Source organism: Aplidium turbinatum, chromosome 15 (genome assembly GCF_918807975.1).
Source record: "Aplidium turbinatum chromosome 15, kaAplTurb1.1, whole genome shotgun sequence".
Lineage (NCBI taxonomy): Eukaryota > Metazoa > Chordata > Ascidiacea > Aplousobranchia > Polyclinidae > Aplidium > Aplidium turbinatum.
The window spans coordinates 3,561,830-3,582,394 of record NC_137486.1 but is presented as its reverse complement, the minus strand read 5'-3'; the positions used below and the strand labels follow the sequence as shown (position 1 = coordinate 3,582,394).

Sequence of the window (20,565 nt, the reverse complement as noted above, 5' to 3'; positions counted from 1 at the left end):
ATTGCTCGTTTTGTAGATAACATATAAACGTGAAAGTTGTTACGTTAATAAAGCAAGTATTTTTATTGTAAAAATGAATTGCTGAGAATTGGTACAAAATAGTAACAGTTTAAGTTAGCGCTAGATCAATAATAATGCCTACAAATATTTAAAAATCAATAGTCATTCCGCTTTTACTTCTTTTCCGCATTTTTGCACCCTTTCTAAAAGTAGTTGCGTTTTTTTGCATGACGTCACAGATTTTCGTGACGTCACCAACCAAGGCGGCCGATCCTAAAGCAGCACCTAGTTTACCTTAATTTTGGGTACGTACCGTACCGTAGTACAGGTACCGGTATTGGATATCATATTCTAAGTTTACATCTAGCTAACTAGGTTTGTGTTATGGAAAGAGCTCATGCACTTCAAACACGACCTCTCTTATATGTAAGTAGTCTTACCAAACTTTGACATGTTAGGCCTAGTTTTACAATAATAATAATCATTCGCTATCTCCGCTTGCAGCAGATTGCGCATCAACATCAAACATAAAATCATATGGAACTCTGTCATCAACATGGGTTACTTGACAGGCTTCCATGTGTTTTTATGAGCCGTAGCCTACTGCTTCCATGCTGGCTCAAGGCAGATTGGAAGAGGGTGATATGTCACCAGATTATAGGCCTAGTTTTACTAACATGCAATTTGCCATCCTTACTTTTTGTTGTTGTTAAATTTGTGTGTTTACTTTGTCATTCTCTACATATGTTCGCGCCAGCAATAAGAAAAATAAAATTAAAGTTGGTTAATCAAACACAGCCACCAAACGTACTTGTTTTGATCAATCAATGTTTTATTTGTCAGTAACAGGAACATAGGTAGATGTTTGAAATATGCAATTAATGTACACAATGCAAAGTTACACAAGTTCCCATACCGACTGGGAGACAACGAAACGACCATACGGTCTACAAGTCAATTGCCACCCTACGGAAATGACGATTTTGCCATTTAAACTAAGCTTACAAGAGAGAGAGAGAAACCTTTTCTTTTGTCTGTTGCGACAATTGCGACAATACGAATAAAATAGTACCATAGCTATCTAAATACCACAACAGACAGGAAGCAGCGAAAGACTATATGAGTCATCGAGTCAGCTGCTTCCCAGTTCTTAATGTGACAAATGTCAAGCATCGGCAAATTACGTTGAAACAAGATAGGCTGATGTTGAGTAATATTAATGAAAGAAAAAAAATCATGTGCTGCTGCGATCCTCAAGTGAAGTCCTGTGGTTTTTTATTCAAATATAAACTTTATTCCGGGTGATTAAAAATAGGAAAAACTTTTAAAATCAATAAACTCTTGTAGCAAGGGCGTTTAAACTTCAGTGCAACAGAGAAAAGTTCAAGCCAATAAATAGTACAAGACTATACGAGTAAAAACATTTTTAGTAACAGTATTACAATACAAAAATAATCAAAATTTAAAAAAAGGTAGGCTATAGGCCTATTGTTCTGTCATAAAAGAAATGGCTGAGTGACTCTCAGTGTGACCTGTTAGGCTGCATGAAACTAGCAAACAATCCTGAAACTAGTAAATGAGAAATATTTGAGTGTAAACGAACAATGATTATGGTTTATCATCATCACTTGAACAATCTACTGAGGCAAATAGGCTTATATATAGGTTGTGTGAATTAATGAACAAACGGCACAATGATTAAAGAGATTACCTAGCTCTGACGTCAAGGCCTAATGCAAACTATCATCCAAGGTGGCAGAAATACTCAACTCCTAGATTAAGAAAGAATAATTCATAAAGGTTGAATTCTAACATTTAGAACTTGAATGTATTAAAAGAGTTTTTTATCAGAACTTATAAACAATTACTCTTATGAGTCATCCAACAAAGTTCTTACTCCAAATCATAATGATGAGATTAAGACCAAAATTAAAACCAGAAATATCAACAGCACAGTTTGGATTTTGCTGCAGACAAAGGGACCACAGATGGAATTTTCTTATTAAAAATGATAACAGAGAGATGTATAGAAAAGAACAAGGACTTGTGTTTTATAGACTTTTTTAAAGCTTTTGACAAGGTTCAACAATCAACATGCTAAATTATTCCTAATATTGCATTCTTTTTATATCGACGTAAAACATCTCAGAATTATACGAAACCTCTACCGGGACCGAACAGCTGCAATACGTAATATATAAATAGCGATTTCAGCGAATTCAAATCAATACAACAGGGTGTCATATAAGGGTTCTATTTGCCAACCTCTTAAGCCTAACATTTATAAATTACAGTGAGATGATTTTGAGAGACATCAAAAATATTGAATGAAGTAAAGGTTAGGGGACAAAATATAACAAACTTGAGATACGCTGATGAATACAGTCTTGAAAGCAGAATCTGCAAAAAATCTGCAGAACTTACTAAATTCTGTTGTCAATAAAAGTAAAGCAATGGGTTTAGAGTTAAATTCAAGAAAAACAGAATGCGTGACTGTATCAAAAAAAGACAACTTGTTCAAAATGCAACCTGACACTTAACGGTGTTATACTTATAGTAAAACAAGTTGACAAGTTTAAATATCTTGGGTACATTATAACTTTTGATGGCAAAAGTGATGCTGAAATTAAAAAGAGAATCGCTATAGCAAAGGATGCTTTTAGTAAAATGAGCACAGTCTTCAAAAATGGCAGCATAGCAATAAACACCAAAATTAAAGTATTAAAATCACATGTGGAATCCAGTATAACCTACGGATGCGAATGCTGGATGATTAGTAATGAAATGAAGAAAAGATTAGAGGCTGCTGAGGTTTCTCAGAAGAATGTTGAAGATCTCTTGGTCTGAAAAGAATAGTAATTACAAAGTTCTGGAATTGGCAAAAACCAAAAGGGAGATTAATAACAACAGTTAGAAGGCACCAGATGGAATTTGTGGGGCATGTTCAATTGTTCATAGACATTAAGATTTGGAAGAATTAGCACTATTGGGCATGATACAAGAGAAGAGAAGCAGAGGTCGGCAAAGATGAACTTATTTAAACAGCTTGAACCAATGGGCCACAAACATAACAATCAAAAGTACCGATTTTATGCAGATATCAAATGACAGAGAAGTTTGAAAGACCATAATCGCCAACATCGGTGTCAGCTCAGGCATATTATCATCATTATAAGCAATGGATAGTTGGATACCTACCTCCTTATGTCCTTCATACTTGTTTTGCCTTTCATCTCGTTGTGAGCTGACCATCAACATCGATGGAAACATTCTGCCCTTTAACCCCACTCCAGTCTATCTTGGTGTTAGACAGCAGATCACATCCTATACCACTGCCCGACGTTTACTCCTCCAAGGGCAGTTGGCCTGTCAACGCTGGAGGACTTAACAATCAAGTGGCTGCTCGAAGAATGCCCGGACATACAGAGATTATTTTTTGTACACTTAGAAAGATTTTTCCTAAGCCTAATCGTGGCAATTTTGCATACTTGTTAAGGCTTTGTATCACGAATACCGCTCCGGCCACATCTAATTCATTACATCTAAGCCTAAGTGCTATTCTTTTATGTGTTTTCAAACAGGATGAACTTTTCACCAACCTTGAAGATCTGTATTTAACTTCAAAATGTTATGTGACGAATGCTCTTGATGCAGATGAACAAGGAAATGCTCAACTCGCCATTCAAAATTATGTTAATGCACTACAATGTTTAGAAAAGGTGATTTTATATGGTTTTGTTGTTGCTCACCACCACAGAGTTTATTTCTAGTATTGATGGTGGAACAGTGATCACCAGTATTTCATGTTTCCTAAAGCTTCAGCTCTACTGGTTGTGTTTGTGCAGAAAATAATTATAATTGTGTTAATGGGTCATTACTAAAAATCTATATATACAGAAAATATCCATATGCAAAATATCCCGAATGATATATATATATTCTTCAAATGCTGCAGCCTAACTATCAAGATTCAGGGTTGATGTTTTTCGAGAAAGTGGATATTTTACAGTCGGGATATTTTCTGTATGGATTTTTTGTTTACCTACATTCTGATCAATGCATGTCTTGCTCTATAGGGAGTTTCCTTAAATATAAATGACTTACTTGGAGAGAGGATGTATGCTGCACAAGACATGCAGTCTAAAATGGCCCCAGTATTGCAAAGGGTACAATCAAGATTGTATGAGCTGGAAGAAGTATCAACAGATGTCGAGGTACATGCTATTTCATTTCTGTCCGTCAACTTTCTATTTTCCAACATTTTAAACACAATAATAAACAAAACCATTTTTGTGAAAAACCTTTTAAGAAACATTCAACAAGAGATTGTAGGTTGTTACTTTATGTGTCAGGCAACAAGTAATAGTTTCACATTACAAGGTCTTACATAGAAAAAAAGTTAAACTTTGATTTACATGCCTAACATCTAGCCTTCAGTTTTTATCTTTAAACAATAAACCATTACTGCTTATTGTGATGTGCTCAAAAGGTGTCATTGGGGCCACGCTCCATGCATTTCTGGTAGCAGCATTGAGAGTTGGTTGAAGTTTCTAATTCTAACACAACATCCAGTTTGTTTTGCACAATGCCTAGCTCTGCCGTGATTTGGCAGAACCTAATATCCGCCATATTCAAGTTTTCTAGATAAACGACTTTTTGTGTTTATAGCTGTAAAATACCAAGGTGAAACACTCGAAGTTGACTTATATGTAAGACTGGAACGGACGTCGGACAACCAAACAAAAGTTTTAGGAATGAAATTGGAGCCAGGTTTTTGTTTGTTTATTAAAACATGGCGTATATTTGGTTTTGCCAGATAACTAGTTATAAAAAATGTATTAGGTTTGTATGATAAAACCTAATATATAAAACCTAATATATACTCTCAATGTTGACTGTAACTGCCTTATTGGCTTATTTAATGTTATGCTTTTGTATGATAAAGCTAAACGTTAGCTTTGACCACACTATGTTGGCTTTGTAAGCCTAAATCAAACCTAAAGTACCAGTAAGCCTCTGGATTTCTCCCAGGGAACTGTGTATCATTTCGTCACTGTAATCTGTAGATAACTTTGCGGATATCACAGAAGCTTGCTAGGTTAAAGGCTATCGCCGATTTAAAATCAGTTGCTGGTTTGTTTTTTTTTCGGTCATTTATCGGTCATTGACCGATTTTTGAGCAAAATGTCCGAAAAAAATATAGTCAATGCGGTCAAAATGTCCGAAAAAAGTGTTGCAAGGTTGAGTTTCGCTGATGAACGTTGAAGAAACGTTTGTCTGTTCTAATTTTTCTCAGATAAAACACGACAACGTTTCTCAGCGAAGCTTAATGTTGTAGCTAGTCAGGAAGTGCAAATTTTGGTTTGTATCAGCTACTTGAAAGGAAATATTTTCGTCAGAAAAAATGATCGAAATAAATAAAAAATGGCCGAATTTTTTCAAGTGATTTCGGACAAATGACCGAAAAGTCTCAGCGAAAAAAAAAAACAGGTTGCTGGTAGCCTACTCAATAGACTTCCCCAATCCCCGGACTTTTTTTTGTTTTCATCTATATTGTGACTTTTCTGCATGGGTTTTCAATGCTGATTTCAAAAATATGCATAAAATTTTTTTTCGATCAACATCTGGGAAGTTATTCGCTGTTGCTTAGCAACAACTTTTCATAAAAATTACAAAAATCTCCTTTAAAACCCCTTTACTTTTAACCTAGTATCCTGATATCTAGATTATCTGAAAGCATTTCTTCTGCTGAAGAATTTAAAAAAAAATTATTAAAATTGGACAATCGGTACCAGAGTTATGACCGTTTAAGTACCCAGATTATGCAGTCACGCATGACTGATTTTTGTTAATTTATTGCCAAATGATACTAGAAAAATGGTGAAAGTTGCTGTCTATTAATTTTATGATACGGATGCATAAACAAGACGTTTTTTACAGATAAATGCAGATTCTCAGCCATCTACCTCAGGACTTAATTTCCTCTCCTCGTCATCTTCCCAATAAATTAAGTCGAATCTGCACTGAGAATCTGCATTTATCTGTAAAAAATGTCTTGTTTATGCATCTGTATCAAAAATTAATAAGTATGTTACTTTAAAAATCATTAGGCTGTTAAGCATACTGGGAAGAAACATACATCATACTTTATTACCTTTATTCGATTCTTCAATGCATAATTCTTGAAGCGTTTCAACCTCTTTCTATCAAGGGGTCCAAGAGATGCTGGTTGGTTTGTTTCAAGTAATTTAAGAAACTGTATACCTTCTGCCTTATCTTCTGGTAGCAATGTTTTGTTTTTGTTAATTAGATTTTCGGCATTTCTTAGCAGATATCTTAAATCGTGTTGTCAGTGTTTCTCGAAATTTAATTAAGGCAGCAGATTCCTTTTTGTCATGTTTGTATTTCTTGTATTCATCAACCAAACGAATAATTTTGTTTTGGATATTTTGTTTTGTCATCAGTGGAACGCAAGCAGGCTGCCATACTTTTGCTGGACATACTGCTGGATCTCAAGCTGCTAGCTTCCCACTCTGGTGGTTACAAGGATTTAGTTGAAGATGATATATGTATTTCTGAAGAAGATCTCCAGTAGTTGGTCTAAATTGTCCTTCCTTAAGATGTTTTAAAGGCTGCAAATTACCAAGCAAACCACCATTGTTTATTTTACTCTTCCTCAGCTCCATGATGGATACATGAATACACACGGAATATTAGACAGTAGAAGTGTATACAATACGTTATATTAATCATACAAGATACAAGTAGAAAATGCTAACTGATCAATAGTGAAACCTGAAATGCATTACAGAAGGTTATCGTTAAGTTCAGCTGACTTAATCCATTTTTTGCCACATGATTTAGATACATTGACTTCATTTTGCTGAGTTAGAGATGCTATTGAAATTGTGGCGAACTGTAACCATCTTGCACTTGATCAGAGCTCTTTCCGAGCAATGTAGCGTGTATTCTAACATCAAGTGCAATGGGTACCCAGATATTAGCTACATTGAGATGATCGGTTCCACGTTATACTGTATATGACTCCAGGCATTTAACGTTTGTGGTGCCTAAGGAATACATCTCGTAGAAATGAAGCGACTGCGACAAAATCATTCATGCATGACTGTTTGTATCAATTTTTTAATAACTTTTTTTCTGTTGCTCTGAGACACTTTTTAATATATTTTTTGAACTCCTTACCCCCAAAAACCCCTTGACAGCAACTTTCACCATTTTTCTAGTATCATTTGGCAATAAATTAACAAAAATCAGTCATGCGTGACTGCATAATCTGGGTACTTAAACGGTCATAACTCTGGTACCGATTGTCCAATTTTAATAATTTTTTTTTTAATTCTTCAGCAGAAGAAATGCTTTCAGATAATCTAGATATCAGGATACCAGGTTAAAAGTAAAGGGGTTTTAAAGGAGATTTTTGTAATTTTTATGAAAAGTTGTTGCTAAGCAACAGCGAATAACTTCCCAGACGTTGATCGAAAAAAAATTTTATGCATATTTTTGAAATCAGCATTGAAAACCCATGCAGAAAAGTCACAATATAGATGAAAACAAAAAAAAGTCCGGGGATTGGGGAGGTCTACTACTCAATAATCATGCCTTCATTTAAGGCTACCGTACTACATTGGCTACACAGCATCTGGTACGGTTGATTGGAAATGACCAAACACACTGAGTAGCGTACTCCCAGGCATCTGCTTTAAAATCGTAATAATCGTAAGCTATTATTTGCAGGCTATTATTTGCAAGCTAAGTTATTTAGCGTACTGTAAAGTCAACTAAGCCATCAGTACACCAGTAGGCTACGAAAAATCATACTGATCGGCGAGACGTAAATGACACGGCATTTAATGAAAAGACAAGCTAGTGTGTTCGGACGAACATTTTTAGGCTAGTCTACATAATTAAGCTTACTTAGGAAAGTGATGGAGTGGGAAAGTGATGGAGTGGGCAATGAGGAAAAGAGGTATACCGGAGGTATTAGTGAGAGCTGTGATGTCTATGTATGAGGATGCAAGAACAAAAGTGAGAGTTGGATCAAATTATTCAAACGAGTTTTTTGTGAAGGTTGGTGTACACCAAGGATCAGTTTTGTCACCTCTGATATTTGCTATTGTGGTTGACGTTGTAACTGAAGGAGTGAGGGAGGGCTTATTGAGTGAAATTTTGTATGCAGACGACCTGGTCTTGACAAGTAATAGTATGGAGGGACTGGAGAAAAAGTTTGAGAAATGGAAAGAAGCATTTGAAACCAAGGGTATGAAGGTGAATCTTGAAAAAACAAAAGTGATGGTGAGTGGAGTAGAAGGAACAGTTGTTGAGAGCAAAGTAGATCCCTGTGGAATATGTGGCAAGAGAGTGATGAGAAATTCAATGCAATGCAAGGAATGTGGAAAGTGGGTACATGCAAGATGTGCTAATGTCAAGAGAGCCGCAACAAGATTGGCGAAGTGTTTTGTTTGTGGGAAATGCAGTAAAGGAAGGAATGAAGTGGAAGGCCATGATGATGAGTTCCGCCATGGCATCGAAACAGTGACAGACTTCTGTTATCTGGGTGATCGGATAAATGGAAGTGGTGGATGTGAAGCAGCGGTGACAACAAGGGCAAGATTGGGCTGGGCAAAGTTCAGGGAATGTGGGGAAATGTTGTATGGCAGAAAATTCTCACTAAGGATGAAAGGGAAAGTATATCGGAGCTGTGTGCGGCCTGCAATGCTATATGGTAGCGAGACATGGATACTGAGAGAGAGTGAACTGGCAATCCTGAGAAGAACGGAAAGGTCAATGGTGAGAGCAATGTGTGGGGTGAAAACGAGAAGGGAAAAAAGGACTGAAGAATTGTTGGATATGCTAGAGATGAGAGAGACCATAGACCAACTGGCAAGGGCAAATGGAGTAAGATGGTATGGACATGTGATAAGGAGGGAGGAAGGAAGTTTTCTTAGAAAGGCACTAGATCTAAAGGTGGATGGGAAGAGGAAACGCGGCCGTCCAAGAAGAACGTGGAAACAACAAGTGAAGGATGAATTTAAAAAAGTCGGACTGAAGGAGGAAGATGCAAGGGACAGGGTGAAATGGAGAAAAGGGATTAAAACAATTGCTGCGCGGAAACAATCGGCCACCCCCACTAGTGGGGAACAAACCGACGATGGATTATGATGATGACTTAGTGCCTAACAACATTTTATCCCAATCTACTTTATCGAACGCTTTTAAATCCGCTTAATGCAACTCAAGAGATGTAAGATGTGGTGAAGTAGCCTGCTGCAATGCTGCTAAAATTTTGCCTGTCACGTGACAGTATCCCGTTACGTGATTGGAGTAGATGAATATGTTAGGTTTCAGAAAAAAAATTCTCGCACAGATTAGAATATGTTAGGTGTTACACACCAATTATCTCGAAAACCATACTACATTGGGGCACAAATTTTTGTCAGGGGATGCATGAAGTCTACGTAGAAAAATGCAAGTCATTTTTGACAAAATGGCAGATATTAGGTTTACCGAAATCACGGCAGAGCTGTACACAGCCAATTTGTTTTCAACTGAATCATTGCCAACACTAAACAGCCTATCCTTACCCTATATACATATACAAGTCAAGTTTTGTCTGTGGGTGTTACAGGATAAACATTTTCAAGCAACGTATTTGTTTTCTAGCCATCTGCTCCAGAATATTCAGCCGAGTTGCCAGAAGGCCATTCTACGACAACTCCTGTCATGGCGGAATCTGTTGCTGAATCTATGCACGCTCATGGCAACTCGTCCAACCAGGTGCTGTATTATATACCGGCGTAGTAATCGGGTGACTGTGAAGCCATTTTATATTATAATTTTTCAAAACATGACTTAGTTTGTTTTCCCCATTTTATGTTGGTTTCCCATATAAACAATTAAACATGTGTCAGTGCTTTTGTTTAGCAAATAAATCTGCTAAGATAGTCACAAATTACGAGTTACATAAAGATATTTCATCTTGACCGAATAGTTTGTTTGATCGTACAGACAACATGGGTCGATGAAGCAAGTTCTGAAAGTGCTGCAGAAATCCTCTTCATTCCTGGTGGAGTTCAGCTATACAGCATTGAGGAAAACATGCACGTCACTACTGCCCCTCCTTCATACCCCACGTCTTTAAGGGTGTACCTTTTCGATAATCGAACTTCCTCTAACCCTTCCAGGTGAGTTTTTGATTTCATGTGATGTTTGAAACTAAATGTTTGAACATGCACCAAGTAAATGCTTTGTTTAAAGCCAAGTAATAGGATAGTTGAAACCTTGAACTCCCGATTAAATGACAATGTGATACCACTGTTGATTTGAAAATATTCTTGGATCACACTCCCAAGCCCCAACCAACTGTACCGTCGATAGAGTGCGTTGGGTTTATTTCTTCGTGGGTTAGTAGAGAGTGGTTTTGAGCGATTTGCACATTTCATGTTGTATTTTTATAACGTACGCTTTTTTAGGCCCCCAGCATTCATCCAGGTGGGTGATTGGGTGTACCCTCTGATACCAGGCCAGTCGCCAGTGCTTCATTGTAGCAATGGCGCTTACATCTTTCCCAACCTCAACCACTCCTTGCATCATCGCAGTGTCGGTCTTGTAATTTCATCCGAACTCGATCCGACATACAACGAAGTCTTTACGAACATTCTGTCAAAGATGGCATGCCTACAGGTAGCTTCAGTCATGCTTCAGTATGTTCGCTGGACACAGCTCATATTCCAAGATTTAGTTCATAAATGTGTTAGATCTAATAAAATCTTTCTACGTCTGAGAACCTAACCTACTGTCTGCTTAAAGCAGCTCTGTCTTGATTTTAGTAAATCTAATATCCGCCATTTTGCCAAAAATGACTTTTTGCATTTTTTTACGTTTAAAGACTATAAAGAAGGCATTTAGTTATTACATTTATTACTTTTAATGAAGGCATGGTAATCAAGTAGGCTACCAGCAACTGATTTTAAATCGGCGATAGCCTTTAACCTAGCAGGCTTCTGTGATATCCGCAAAGTTATCTACAGATTACAGTGACGAAATGATACACAGTTCTGGGAGAAATCCAGAAGCTTACTTTAGGTTTGATTTAGGCTTACAAAGCCAACATAGTGTGGTCAAAGCCAACATTTAGCTTATATTAGGCCCTATCATATATGCAAACGCATAACATTCAATAAGCCAATAAGGCGGTTAAAGCCTACATCGAGAATATATATTAGGTTTTATCTAACAAACCTAATACATTTTTTATAACTAGTTATCTGGCAAAACCAAATATACGCCATGTTTTAATAAACAAACAAAAATCTGGCTCCAATTTCATTCTTAAAAATTTTGTTTGGTTGTTCGTTCCAGCCTTACAAAAGTCAACTTCGAGTGTTTTACCTTGGTATTTTACAGCTATAAACACCAAAGGTCGTTTATCTAGAAAACTTGAAAATGGCGGATATTAGGTTCTGCCAAATCACGGCAGAGCTGACTAAGTGACTAACCCATATCAGCATAAGTACATTGACATTGATGAATTAGTTTACCACCGTCTATTGTCGGAATGGCCCGTTTCGGTGAGTTCGATTCGGTGAATCCGATTCGATGAGTCCGATCCCTTAACGGGGGATTTTTTTCAATTTTTTTTTTAAATTATCGGGTACCGTAGCCTAATTATCACTGCCGTTTTAGGGTTAGAGGTTAGGAACTCACCGAATAGTAGCAGACCGTCTATTGTATTCATGAAACTACAAGTGAGGTAACTAACGCTGCGTGTTTTAGTATACCGGTACACTTCTTGTGAAAAGTAATTTCAAACTGGTTTGTGTTGCGTTGTTGTTCTAATAATATAGAATGGCAATCCGCATTAATTTATATGTTTGAGGTTCAAGATCATCCACTTGAAGGGGAACCCCCAATTGATTTAAACTCTTCAGTTGGTTTCCATCCGGAGAGTGATGAGGAACACGGAGAAGTTGGCGATGAGGAGGAAGAACCTTCTACAAGCCAAAGAATCGCCTCCGGCATTGAGACAAGTAATTAGGTTCCCATTGTGTACAATGGTCTAGGGTTTGTTAGCCCAATGAATGTCAAAAAAAAAACAAATCAAAAGTTTTTTTTCAAGTCTAAACCTTAAACCATTTGACCAGGTTAACACTCACAATAGCATTTCAAAAAAAATCTTTAATATAATTTATGTTGTGAAACCGGTTCCACAACATGAATTATATTAAAGATATTTTTTGAAATGCTATTGTGAGTGTTAACCTGGTCAAATAGGTCAAGGTTTAAACTTAAAAAAAAAACTATTGATTTGTTTTCTTAATGATTGCTTTCTGTGTTAGGTAGATCGCCCATTTGAGGAAGTGTCATAGTACCAGATCACCTTTTCCAGTTAGTTTTTCTCACTTTTGACCAATGAATGTTGGTTCGATACTTTGCCTAGGCATACCAAACACGTCATCAAATGGCATCGGGCATCATTTCTTTCGTAATTCCATCCCAACCGGGGGATGGATTCCAAATTCATATTGCTTTCGATTGCTCTAATTAAAGTAAACGTCTGGTTTGGTTTGCAGCGTTAACGATCAATACTGTACCACCGCTTGTGGTGGTGACGCCCAAGTCACGTTGGAAAAAGGCTGCGACATGCCGCTGTGTTTGCTCAATTGACAAGTAATCGTGAATGGAACTCTTCATGTGTTTCTCGGTAGTCGAGTGTAGCAAGAACTCAGCGATAGACACGTGTTTCACCCATGAGGCTGGGCTCATCAGTAGCGCACCATCTCAACTGGATTTCTATACGTTACTTACACTATTTTTACAGTGTATGTTGTTTCAGGTGCTGATTGGTTGGGCTGGGGGTTGTCAAAAGGCGCTGAAATGACGTCATCACTGATCAAGTTTGGGGCCAGTCACCTTCAAAAGAACATGACCCCCTCAGAACAGCCAGTAGTTGTGAACCCGACCTTGAAGAAAGGATTGTATTACACACATGAAGCTTCAAGTGAGAAAATGGTTTAGAAATACTGCGTAGGGTGGCAGTGCCCAACTGCCCAACTGCCCATGCAATATTTAGCCAGTATTTGGTGAAACGACAATTTATGGAGCGGTCGAATGATTTGGGCATTCGTATGTCTATTGTCTAGTGCAGTTCTCCCATTAGTATTGAGGTAAGTTGGGGTATCATTTCCAACAACCCCAAATCTTTCTGGTTTTCCAAGACTTATCGTTGACCATTGACCAACTATTCAAGAGTTTATCATGCCCGTGTCCATGTGTTGATGGTCTCTGCTTGCTCTGTGTTTGCACTACTATTCCAGTATCAGGTTTTGAAAAGCCGGATACTAAGCCGAGTGAAGCCAGACACGTGATAATACCTGGCGTTGGATAGCACATTAAGGGGACACTCCCAGGGATGGAGGAACCACGTGGGCCTAGGCCCACGTACTTTATTTTGTGGGTGGGCCTGGCCCACCCACTTTTGAAAGCCAAATTTTTTTGAAAAGATAGCGAAAACGGCAAATCAGGGAGGGAGTTCCAAAAAAAGGTCTTCACTTTTTATTAAACTTTATTCAATTCAATTTTATTTTTCTTTGTCAGAATGCAAAAGAAATGATATTGTGAAAAAGAAATACAGCAACAAAACCAACAAAAGGAAAAGGTGGCAAAACCATAATTGTTTAAAAGACGTGCATAAAAGGATCTAATATTGCGGTCATTTGATACACAGTAGTTTGATTATCTTTGATAGCTCAATGATGAAATCCAATCTTCAAAATTTTCTGTTGAGTCCATTATTGATGTGCAGCACGTGTGGGTGTAGTTGCGTGTGACTGGTGGAGCAATCTATCAATCAATATAATTATTCTCTATGGTTAGAACAGTGATATGATGCACGCACTGTATAATGCTCCATATTATTACTCCCAGGTGGTATTATAACTGTGTGTGTATTGTTGCCTTTTTATTTGTGTGTAGTGTGTACATTGCCACATTTTGTACAGCGCTATAGAGCAATTTAACAATTTTGTAAATTTTTTAGACCAAATCCGGCCCAAAAATGGAAAATTTTGTCTGTTGGCACAAAAGGCAATTATGAAAACGCAATGTGTAAACCAGGGGTCGGCAACCTTTTTCTAACAGCGGGCCAAAGCCAAACTTTACATGGTCTTGGCGGGCTGTAGCCTATTGATACTAGTTTTGAAAGATTCAGAGGCATGATTTCAAGGCGTTGACGTAGCCTAATACCTTCAGAATATCGGCTAGTAATATCCTTGACGGGAATCAGCTGAACAAATTCTTAAACATTAAATCTTTGTTTACTGCACGCACAAGTACTTCCAGCTCAGCTGTAGGCTTATCTGTCTTGTCTGTGCTCTCATCTATTGCCATTGCGAAGAACTGTAGATATACAATAACTTTTTGCTAGATGTTACGTTCTCCGATATCTCTTCTTTCCCTCGAGTTACGGTTCTTGTTGAAAGAGTTAGCCTAGGCCTATATCTGAAAAGTAGTTTGTTTGTTTTTCTATGGACATATGTTTTCAATAACATCCATCTTACACCTTTTCCCAAATTCTCCATCACTATACGATTTCTTGTCTTTTGCTATTGATTGTGCTACCTTGTAGTTAGCAAAAGAATTTTCTGATTCATTGGTTTTCCTTTGTAACAGAGAAATTTGCTGTTTAAAAGCTATTTTTGAGTAGATTAACTTTTCCGTTCCTTGTTTGACCCATTAACTTGGAAAAAATAATATGTTTTGTATCATAATGGCGCTTTATGTTGAGTTCTTTGTTTATACAAACAGAAACGCTGCAAATCAAAGACGTGGGCCTACTAAAATGATTAATGAAAAGTACTTGTTCCTCCATTCGATTATACTGTAATAAACCACTGGCCTGGCCACATATTATTATAATTTGGGAGCGGAGGGCTGGATGATTTTCCTTGGCGGGCCGTAGGTTGCCGACTTCTGGTGTAAACGATTGAAAATATAGGGGTATGCAACAATGTTTTGGGGTGTCTGGGAGGCTTCGCCCCCCAGAAGTGGGATTGACTTTGACTGCATCGCCTCTGGGCCCACCTACTTTTAAAATGGTTCCTCCATCCCTGGACACTCCTGACGGAAATCTTTTTTTTTTGTCTAAAAAGCGGTAATTTCATCAAGATTCTGAATATGATAAAACTTTGACTTTATTCAATGTTTTCGTGTTTCAAAACTTACAACGATAAATGTGAGTAATGTAGCTTATGTTTTAATGGGTGGTTTTCAAATGCTGTTTTCTTCGGAAGTCCTTTTTTGATATTTTCAACTACTCATTTATTTCTTGTCAGAATAGCATGAAATTTTTCAGGCATAATCAATATAAAGCTTTGGTAGAGAGTTTGCTTTGTTGAACCATAGAGAAATAAAACATAGTAATTTTAGCGGGTTTAGCATACTTTATTTCACACAAAATATAACATAATTAAATAAAATAAACTCAAACTATTTCGACACGTACGTGTGTCCTCATCAGGAATTAAATCTGCAATACATAAAATGAAAAGTCGTGAGGTAAATTTAACTATGCACTGTAACTGTAACGACACTCTGGACTGAAAGCACAAACTGAACAAATGATACGAGAATGACTGCGAGTAAATTATGCGGTGGGAAACAGATCACGTGAAGTGTAGACTACAGGCATTGGACAAAACAATTAGAACACACACAAAAGGAACGATGAGCCACAGGCGAATAACTGCCGGTTGAGAGATGGATTGTTACGTTTGATTCTTAAGGCTTCCATGATCTTAGTCTGAAAATCAGATCTGCCTCGAGAGATGATTTTAAATTGGTCGATCGAGACATTGTCAGTGCACGTTTCACAAGAGGCGATGTGCTCTTTAATTGCACTTTTAGTTGTTAGGTTTGGGTTTAAGTGCTCCCCGGCCCTTGTCAACAAATGTCTGGTTGACATACCAATGTATGTCACATTGATTATGTATGTCACATTGTCTTATGTCTGGTTGACATAATCAATGTAATGCAAAAATAATGAAAAAGGCAATATAACGCAAGAGAACAACTGCACGCCTAGCAAGCTGGTGCAAGAGAGAGGCCCAATTACGGATCCACAGGATGCACTGCCAAATAATTATAAATTGATTTCTTTCTAAACTTAACTGCTGCATTCTTAAACTGACCTACTGAAGATTTTACTATGTCTGTTATAAAGTTGTGCTGAACAGAATTTAATATTCGAAATCGCGATACACAACAAGATAACTTGACATCAATTGGACTGGTCGTACATTGGTCTTGAATTTATAATCAATATATACTGGAGAAGTGATCTATGAGAGGATTTTTGCTATTGTTGTGTAGTTTCACTTATAATTAAAAAACAATTGCAACTACATCAAGTTTTTATAGTACATAAAGTCAAAATTCATTTATTTTTTAAAGATATACCTGTGGAAGAAAATCTCATCATTATATGGTATTGGGTAAGGGATGGCGACAATGCCAGCAAAAAGTTAGGATTGATATATTTTCTCTCTTGAGACTTATTAAATTCTTTACCTGTGGTAAAAAGTATAAAAAAAGGGAAAAGCTTTTACGTTTCCTTGGCATTTTTTTCACAGAAACGTTTTTCATCTACTCTAGTGACATAATTTGTTTGCAATTTTCATACTCTATTCAGAGATGTATAATATGTAGGACATTGTAGGTTTTCTACAAATTAAACACATTTTTCAGCCAATTTATTAAGAGTGGTGCTGAAATTGCTATTCCATCAGGAGTGATTAAAAACGATTTTTGTAGTCGTCATTTTTTAAATCGTTTTTTTTTTACTTTTTTTCTTCGTTTTTTATCCTATGTCCAATCTTTTCATACATTTTTCAAGTAGCAACTGTTTTCATTTATCATAACATAGAACTGCAAAAGGAACTGTAAAATTATAGCTACTGAACAACTTATTATGAATTACTGAACTTAGTCAAAACTGCAGTGAACTAAGTAAGAAGTGTGGTCGCATGCTCAGCAAATGGTATCAATGAACCACCCAACTTTAAATGTGGTACTACCAAAGATGAGAGTGAGGACTGTTTGGGTATGGTCCCACCGGTGACCATGTTAACAGTCCAACCTCCTTTGTTACTTGTCTATATTCCTTTTAGTTTGCTCGTTTTTTCTTTCATTTTTGTCATTCTTTTCTTTTATTGCATATAGCCTATTATAATGAGTAAATGTTCTTTAAAGGCTAACTGGGGAAACTGCACTCTGGCTGACTGATGCAGTTTAACTTACGGATAAAAAAAAGTAGAGAGTAGCCTACCACACTAAATTGGTAAATTCAATTTCTTATAATTCAAACTCAAAATTAATAGACTTGAATTTGCCAATTTTGTTGTACTCTTACTTTTTTTGATTATTTTATCACACTATGCATCCTTTTTGATCACTGGTGAAGTCAAAAAAAGTTTTTAATGAAAAGTTTAGTGACGAAGTTTAATTTTAGCAACTTATCGATGTCTTGATTATTTTAGAACAAATATTTCAGATTTTATTTTCGTTTTTTTTTTCTAAAAAAAAAACATTTAAAAAAATACGAGCGCAAAAAACGACTGACATCTCTACATATTAATAATATAAACATTACAGGCTTCATGTTTACGATTTCGAGAAAAGCTTATATTGGAAATCTATGTTTACAGAAGCCACAGTTAAAGTGAGCGCTACGATGGTTAAAGGATTATGCGCTGTTACCAACAAGGTAGCTAAGGCGGCGTCTCCACATATCCAATCGTTCTTATCCAGTAACGGGAAAGCCCCCAGCAACGGATCATCGTCGAATATTTCCGGAGTATTGACGGTGGCCGGAGCTGGTCTACAAGGTATGTGTCATAATGCGACTTAGTGTTATAATGACTCAAAGCTGATGTATCATTTCTTTGTCTACTCTGTAACTACGGTGGCCGGTCGATTGGTCGAAAGACATTTGGTCGACAGTCAATTGGTCGACAGACATTTGGTCGACAGGATATTTGGTCGACAGACAATTGGTCGACAAACATTTGGTCGACAGGACATTTGGTCGACAAGACATTTGGTCGACAAGACATTTGGTCGACAAACATTTGGTCGACAAGACATTTGGTCGACAAGACATTTGGTCGACAGACATTTGGTCGACAAGACATTTGGTCGACAGGACATTTGGGTTAGAGTTAGGTTAGGGTTAGGTTAGGGTTAGTTAACCCTAAAATGAATCGTTCTTTCGACCAAATGTCCTGTCGACCAAATGTCTTGTCGACCAAATGTCCTGTCGACCAAATGTCTGTCGACCAAACGTCCTGTCGACCAAATGTCTGTCGACCAAATGTCCTGTCGACCAAATGTCTGTCGACCAAATGTCCTGTCGACCAAATGTCTTGTCGACCAATTGTCTGTCGACCAAACGTCCTGTCGACCAAATGTCTGTCGACCAAATGACTGTCGACCAAACGTCTTTCGACCAATTGACCGGGTACCGTAACTACATGGTTTACACTGTTTTTTAGGCCTTGGAACAGTATGGAAAAGTCTTGAGCATGCCGGGATGGCCGTGGCTTCCTCTGCTTCAGCCGCCACAGTGGATACTGTAGAACACAAGTGAGTAGCACGGAATGGGTTCATGCCTGTATCAAGTTGTAGTGAAAACGTCACTGTACAATAAGATATCAATCACCCAATCAATCTTGTTGTCACAGCATGCATATTGCATAGGCCTAGTTATTGCAATTAGTTCTTGTACATGTCACTGGCTTCAACCGAAAAATAAAACGTCAGAGATAAAATAATTTGCTATTCGAACGCGCAAAAGTCATAAGAGAATCTAATATTCTTGACGAAATCGTTCAACTTTGACCTCACATTTCTTTTCATTCGCGCAACGTGTCGCGCATCGTTTGTCACAAGTAACCCCACAACGACGTTACTGTCCAATAGCCCAAAACACAATCGGAATTGTAGCGTTTGAGGAAATTAAACAACCATTTACCACTTTAGTGTGCCGTGATCAGTGTGCAATTGTACAGTAATCACTGCTTTTTCAGATATGGCAAAGACGCCGGAGAAACTACCAACCATTGTATGGGAGCAGCAGTTAACTGTGGAAGGACAGCGTTTAACATTGATAACTTGGGCATAAAGGCGATAGCCAAAAGGACGGCTAAAAATACAGGAAAAACCGTATTGAAGGATTATTGCAAAGGAACGAAAAAGTCCACACCATGATCACAACATTGTTGTGATATTTGTCCATTTTACACTCTTGTTGCTAGAAACTCATTAGATAGCGTTTGATGATCTAATGGGAAAAAAATGCAACCGGTTTATTTCAAACCAACGAAAAGCCTTGCACGGTGAAGCTGGATAGTTAGGCCTATTTCATGAGCAAATACAATTTCTTGTTGACTAATTTTGACTGTCATAACGCTAAGTGCATTTTAATATATATTTTTGTTGAAGCTAATTTGGCTTTACTGTGAACTGCACTACACTTTGGTACGGTAGTTACTTTAGCTTTGCTTAACTACAACACTGCATACCTTTTCTGCAACTTGTACATTAACTCGATGGTAAACATTAACTCCCTGCATTGAACGTTCTCTACACTGTTTGAAAATGCACTTCCATTGACTGAACAAACGAAGACAAAATCAAGCAACACCATGGGGTTTTCCAGGGGCGTAGCCAGCACAAAGTTTTGGGGGGTAAACAAATATTTTTGCACTTGTGAGTGAGCCCGGGAACGAGTCACCGAAACGAATCAAAGGTGAACCTGGGGGCCAGATATTTTTGAAAAAAAATACCTTAAAACTGCGCATTCTGAGAGTACTTTCAGCTTAAATCATAAGTAAAACTTTGTCAATTGATTCTGTAACAGAGTGTGAAATGTTCATTTAAAATATTTCGGAAGGGACAATTATCCCCCCTGACTGCCTGGGGTTTACCATGATCAACAAGAAACAAAAACATCTTTCAGTTGGGAACCTTTATTCGTCTTGTTATGAAGCCTAATTTGTTCTCTAGCATTTCTTTTCAACTTGCAATGTAAATCAGCTTGCAGATGCTTGGCTTTTGACAAGGATTAGGTGTCTAACGGAAAGTGTTGCCAGTTTTTGTTTTCTTTCATATAATAATAAATGCTATCACGTTGCTTGGTTTCATTTCGGTGTTCAGTCAACGAAAGACTGAATATTTACTGTTTTGTCGCATAGACCGTTTTATTGGGTGTGTTCCAACATCACCCCAAATGTATCTGAAGTTGTACTCAACTTGTTAGCTGTCAAAGATGTATGCAATAGACCGCTCTATTTGTTTATTATTTTTACTAAATATAAGGCACCACACGGTGTTGGGTAACATACGCAGTTTGTTTACTTTAATGAGAACTCCGCTTCTGGTTGCTAGTACTTGCTGGTGTCTATGCAACCTCTTCATGAATTATTTAAAAATTGCCGTTATGACGACATCGGTACTGTTAAAATAGAAATGTTTGCTCAAAAACATATCTCT

The 20,565-nt window shown here is 37.3% G+C and overlaps 1 protein-coding gene across 1 annotated transcript; it reads left to right on the top strand.

The window, feature by feature from the left end:
* The first annotated feature begins 275 nt into the window (after window positions 1–275).
* On the top strand, window positions 276–20,416 carry LOC145784310 (spartin-like). Its single transcript, XM_082596105.1, has 11 exons — window positions 276–426; window positions 3,582–3,719; window positions 4,077–4,214; window positions 9,682–9,795; window positions 10,027–10,202; window positions 10,491–10,701; window positions 11,897–12,047; window positions 12,854–13,018; window positions 17,721–17,900; window positions 18,567–18,657; window positions 19,101–20,416. Exons 1-11 carry the CDS (start codon window positions 385–387, stop codon window positions 19,279–19,281), a joined length of 1,587 nt encoding a protein of 528 aa, XP_082452231.1. The 5' UTR covers window positions 276–384; the 3' UTR covers window positions 19,282–20,416.
* Window positions 20,417–20,565: the final 149 nt, after the last annotated feature.